The sequence below is a fragment of the Diabrotica virgifera genome, chromosome 4 (genome assembly GCF_917563875.1).
Source record: "Diabrotica virgifera virgifera chromosome 4, PGI_DIABVI_V3a".
NCBI classification, from domain to species: Eukaryota; Metazoa; Arthropoda; class Insecta; order Coleoptera; family Chrysomelidae; genus Diabrotica; species Diabrotica virgifera.
The window spans coordinates 17,814,820-17,821,185 of NC_065446.1; the positions used below are offsets into that span (position 1 = coordinate 17,814,820).

The window sequence follows — 6,366 nt, forward strand, 5'->3', positions numbered from 1 at the left end:
ACTTTGAACTAACACTAGTTTAGTTTTTTAAGTAAGGAATGTATTCAGTTTTTTATTGTCATCAATTTCAGTAAGATTAACTATTTTGTAAAAGCTTATAATTTTTGAGTTATAGTCCAGGGCCCATCTGTTTTGAGATGGACGTTGAGAGGTGACTGAAATTTTTTTGCAGAAATTGCTTGAAAATAACTCAAATAATAATATTTCAGTTTTCCTCCCTCTCAAAAAGGTCCGGAACATTGTTTAAATAATTAAAATGTCAAAAAATGAAGGAAAAATTCGATTTTTTTCTTCGTTTTTTGAATATAACTTTAAAAGTATTCATTTTCCAGAAAAGATGTACTGACATAAAAGTTGCGCAATTAAATTTCCTACAATATAGAATTAGTTAAAAGTTGAAAAAATAGTCACCCTTGTTGCAAAATAGCAATAATTGCGAAAAAAACCATACAAAAACAAGTATTCGCATTTTACGTTTTTCAACCATTTATGCTAGACTTGTGACCTTCATATTTCACCCAGAAAAACTTTATGATACAGTAAAACAATACTGTAAATTTTATTAAGATCGGTTCAATAGATTTTGCAAAATAAATTTTGCAATCCAGCTTTCGCAAAAACAATTCATTTTTTCAAAATGTTACAAGACTGAAAATAAAGCAGATAGCAAGTTGAAATTTTTTTTGCGTATAGAAGTGTACTGTACCTTTTATTTGCAATTTGCAAAATTAAAATCGATTAGCTACCACGGCGTCAGGAATTTTTTTAAATAAACATTAATTATTGGTGCTACGCGCAGGACAGCGGTGTTCGATTCACATGAAGTTGATTTCCACCAAAATTTCTTCCAATCTTCATCTAATATATTATTTTCTTACTCTATATTTTGTTGTATTTTAATATTTTAATTCCACAAAAATTAAACTAATTTTATTATTGTTTGTGAAATATAGTTTAAACAATTGTATATGTTTAAAAATAATAAACTTTTATTCCCAAGTTAAAACATATGAACAAAGAAAGTTTTTGCTAAAAAAAGTGTTATTTCAAAGGATAGAGTATGGGTTTTTATTTTGCAATAAACAAATTTATTTATTTATATCGAAATGTAATAAAAATTAAAATGTATCAATAATTATCAAAGGTCGTTGGAATGCCCAATCAGAGCAAACTATCCGGTGTCCTGCGCGCAACACCAATAATTAATGTTTATTTTAAAAAAATTTCTGACGCCGTGGTTGTTAATAGATTTTAGTTTTGCAAATTGCAAATAAAAGGTACGGTACACTTCTATAAGCAAAAAGAAATTCAACTTGCTATCTGCTTTATTTTCAGTCCTGTAACAGATTGAAAAAATGAATTTTTTTTGCGAAAGCTGGATTGCAAAATTTATTTTGCAAAATCTATTAAACCGATCTTAATGAAATTTACAGTACTGTTTAACTGTATCATATAGTTTTTCTGGGTGAAATTTGAAGGTCCTAAGTTTAGCATAAATGGTTGAAAAACGTAAAATGCGAATACTTGTTGTTGTATAGTTTTTTTCCCAATTATTGCTATTTTGAAACAAGGGTGACTATTTTTTAAATTGTCAACCAACTCTATATTGTATGAAATTTAATTACACAACTTTTATGTCAACACAACTTTTCTCGGAAATGAATACTCTTAAAGTTATAATCAAAAAACGAAGAAAAAAATCGAATTTTTCCTTAATTTCTTGATATTTTGATTATTTAAACAATGTTCCGGACCTTTTTGAGAGGGAGGGTAACTCAAATATTATTATTTGAGTTATTTTCAAGCAATTTCTGCAAAAAAATTTGAGTCACCTCTCAACGTCCAAATGTACTAATATTTTTACAGATGCGCCCTGGTCTATTATACGTGAAAAACCGATTTAAAACATGCATTTTTTTACGAAAAAATAAAATTTTGGTCTTTAGTAACTCAAAAAGTGTTGATTTATATGAATAACTTTATATAACAAATTTTGCTTAGAATTTGTCCCTCTATCGAATTATGAGGTTATTTTCCATAAAATAATTTTCACCCACGAGAAGTGGTGGCATCCACCCCCAGGATAAAAACGCAGGTTGGCATCATGTCACCTTTGTTCCTTGAGGTATCCTCTAATTACTCACCAATTTTCATGAAAATCGATTGAGGTTAAACGAAATCGGAGGTGAAAACCTTCAGTGACTCCACTACTATTAGTTTTAGTAAAGTTCATTTTCAGACCTATTTTCCAGCACATAGCGTCTAACTCATTTCCTTTACTTCTCCTACGTCATCAGTATAAGGATTATGTCATCTGCAAAGCGAAGATGATTTAAGTTTTCTTCATCTATTGTGATACCTTTATTGTCCCAGTTAATCATCTAAAGGCATATTCAAGAACAGTTATGAACAGTTTTGGAGAGAGTGTGTCGCCTTGTCTTACGCCGCGTTCTATGCTTCTTTGTTTGGTTTTATCATGAACACTCATTGTTGCCTCCATTTAAATATTTTAGATGAGTGTACTATAACTATAGTCAATTCGGCATTAATTTAGAGCTTTTAAAATACTATGCAGCTCTATCATGTCAAAGGCTTTATGAAAATCCACGAATGCTAGGGTCTTATTATTAGGGGCTTATTATATTCTATTAACTTTTCAATTAGTAGCTTTACTGCCTGCAGATGGTCGTTTGTTCCAATGTTAGTGCGAAATCTAGTTTGTTCTTTTGGCTGGTAAAAATATAGCTTCTTTTCTACTCTTGATGTAATACTTTAATAAAGAGTTTGTATAAGAGGTTTAGCAGGCAAATGGGTATGTAAGTCTGTTTTATCTCCCATCTCATGCAAAATTATTGTTACTGCTTTTTTCCATTTTCAGGTATCGACTTTTGATGAAGGCATAAGTTGAAGAGATTTTTTATTTTACCCATAAGAATGAGGCCTCCGTTTTTAATGGCCTCTACTATGACTTCATCTTCACCTGGTGCATTTCCATTTTTCATTTTTCTTAGTGCTTGATGGATTTCGCTGGTGGTTATCTCTGGTAGTATTTCGGAGCCTTGGTTTATTAGTTTCTTTGAAACTCAAATAAAATTAAAAAAAAATTAAAACTAAAATAAATAACCCAATTAAATTATCTATTTAAAAAAATTTAGTTCCAATTTAAAAAAATAATCAGTTTTTCCCAAAACTATAACATAAAAAAATAATAAAAAGTTTAATTATGTACCTACCTAACAAATTTCCAAGTTACATGACTGAAAATCTTTTCACCAGAAATACGTAACACAATTTGGATATTAAATACTATTAAAAACTCATCCATGCTTCTGAAAAACGTTTAGGATTGCATTTTACAATATTATATAAAAACGTATACAGTTTATAAAAAATTAAACATTTAACATTTAGTATTTGTGTAAACTACTAGTGTAAACAGCTTTACATTAATAATTTTAAATATGAAGGGATACCTAATTTTTGCTGTTCTTCTAATCCTTACCGTTGGAACTAAGTTGGTGTTTGGTGATTGCCTTTCTGGAAGATATGGAGGTACATGTGCAGTTTGGGACAATGATGCTTGTCGCAGAGTATGCCATGAAGAAGGAATCGGTGGTGGGCATTGCAGTGCCAGCCTGAAATGTTGGTGTGAAGGATGCTGAAGAATAGTATTGTATATTATTACTTATATATTTTGAAATCGATATATATATATAGATATATATATATATATATATATATATATATATATATATATATATATATATATATATATATATATATATATATATATATATATATATATATATATATATATATATATATATATATATATATATTTCAATAAAATATGTAGAACAAAACCATTTTTTTATTTTTTTTTAATATTTACCTAATAATTACTTCATAAAAAATCCAATATAATTGAAAAAATTCATCGATTGTCAATACAAGATTTAATGAATAAATTCTGGCAAAAAAATAAATCACCTTGTACTGCAGAATGCTATAGACAGTTGGCTAAATACATGGAAAATATTCACACTACATCAATAAACCTAAGCTATACCTATAGATTCGAAGAAACGATGAAAATTGATATAAATTTCCTTCGAGATTATTCGAAATATCCAAATCAAATAAGAAATCTAATGTTTGAAACAGATATAAAAGAATTAGTACCAAATTCATATCAAATTTACACCGACGCATCAGAAACAAGGAGGGGACAGCCTGTGCAATATATGATCCACAAATTAAGTATAAAAAAATGGTAAAATTAAATATAAACACAAACGTATATTCGGCGGAGTTAATAGGTATACTAGAAGCCTTGAAGTATTGTCAACATATTATCACAAATTCAGAAATTGTTATAATAAGTGACAGTAAAAGCGCTTTGTCAAAAATAAAGGACCTGAAGATAACTTCCAAAGCAAATTATATTATTTTGGAAATAATCAAAAATATTAACAACTTAAATACAGATTTAAAAAAATACGGTTATTGTGGGTCAAAGGACACAGCGGAATTATGGGTAATGAACTCGTGGATTCCTTAGCTAAGCAGTCTCTAAAATAAGGGACATATATTGACTACAAATGTACACCTGAAGAAATTAAAAATATTAGCACTAATATATATAAAATAATCTGGAGCAAAGAATTTGAGGAAATTAAAAAGGTATGTACTATAAAGAAATACAATGTACAATACCATCAAGACCATGGTTTGCAATGACAACTCTTCCAAAATACGCAGTGAGACAAATATGCCGTTTAAGATTTAACCATGCATTGATTCCAACATATGTGATGCTGAACATATGATTTTAAATTGCCCTCTAATACAAATAAATATGTTTATAAATAAATTATACAGTTGTAAAAATATAACACACCCAATGAATTTAACATATACAGTGCTAGTCAAAAGTCCGTACCCCCCCTCTTATCTTTTGAACGGTTATACCTATAATAGTGAAATTTGGAGGGAGAAAATAAACGGACGTAAGCTTCTTAACTAGTCATGACAGGTGACGTAATAGTGACAGATGACGTTACAGAGCCTCTGTGACCGATAATTTTAAATGGGACCCTATGGCAAGTGATGCCTCGTTTGAAAGGTATTCAAAATACCTACTCAATCATACTAATTTTTTTCAGTTTAAGTTGATTCTAATTTTGGTGAATAAATTAAATAAATATAATATTGTAGTTTCGCATTTAATTGATAAAAATTCAAATGTCCGCCTATGGTTTTTTTTGTCAAAAAAGTTGACGTTTTTCAATTCTCTAATAGTTTTACGTCAACGTCAACCTTTTTGACAAGTAATCATAGGCGGAAATTTGGATTTGTATTAATTAAATGCGAAACTATAATTTTATATTTATTTCATTTATTCATCAAAATTAGCTTAAATTCAAACAATATTAGTATGACTGAATAGGTATTTTCAATACCTTTTAAACGAGGTATTACTTGCCATAAGGTCCTATTTAAAATTATCGGTCACAGTGGCTCTGTAATGTCATCTGTCACTATTACGTCACCTGTCATGACTATTTAAGAAGCTTACATCCGTTTATTTCCTCCCTCCAAATTTCACTATTATAGTTATAACCGTTGAAAGATACAAGGGGGGGTACGGACTTTTGACTAGAACTGTATATTATCACAAATTAATAATACAGAATTAATGCAATTATTTATAGAACATATTAAAAATATAAAAATTAAATTATAAACTAACTAACGTAAAGACCGAAATTAAAATCTATTATAATATATAAGCAAACCTGTGTCTTTGCCTGATGTGGTATTTCCACTGACCAGTGGTCATTCCTTATAAAGTATGTAGAATAAGTAGGATAGAAAATGTTAAGTAGATAGGTATAGGAAAATATATTGTAAAATAAATGAGCAAAATTGGTGAATCGTCGAATGAGCCTTGAAGGGCCCGTAGTCATACAACTCCAAAGAAAAAAAAAATAATAATTTAACTAAAAAAATTATTTTATTCCAAAATTTTACTCTCGCACTGGTCTACCAACTAGAAGACTATTTCCTTTGTTCATAATGTTCTTCGGCTTTTTCCCTAGTTTTCTTAATATTTTTTTCATCTAAGTAATTTATTTGTGTAAAAAAAGTAACTATTGTATTGATCTTTTTTTTTTCTAGTGCCGACTCCACTAATGAAGGTTTGCTACAACCATGGCAAATTCGTCTATATCTTCTGCTTTTCAAAAAAAACGTATGTGTGTTTAACCCGGTCCAGTCGCGAATGTTTGTTAGCTAAGGTATCAACCAAGACTAGGGGTCTACATTACCTCTTTTTCCTTCGATTTTACCCTTCATAATCATCTG

The 6,366-nt window shown here is 29.1% G+C and overlaps 1 protein-coding gene across 1 annotated transcript; it reads left to right on the forward strand.

Annotated features, from left to right (window-relative positions):
• The first annotated feature begins 3,458 nt into the window (after window positions 1–3,458).
• LOC126883407 (drosomycin-like) lies at window positions 3,459–3,662 on the forward strand. The gene has a single exon (XM_050648953.1). The coding sequence runs from the start codon at window positions 3,462–3,464 to the stop codon at window positions 3,660–3,662; it is 201 nt and encodes a 66-aa protein (XP_050504910.1). The 5' UTR covers window positions 3,459–3,461.
• Window positions 3,663–6,366: the final 2,704 nt, after the last annotated feature.

Coding starts and splice junctions, on each gene's coding strand:
- LOC126883407 (XM_050648953.1), top strand. CDS start 3,462: ATGAAGGGATACCTAATTTTTGCTGTTCTTCTAATCCTTACCGTTGGA.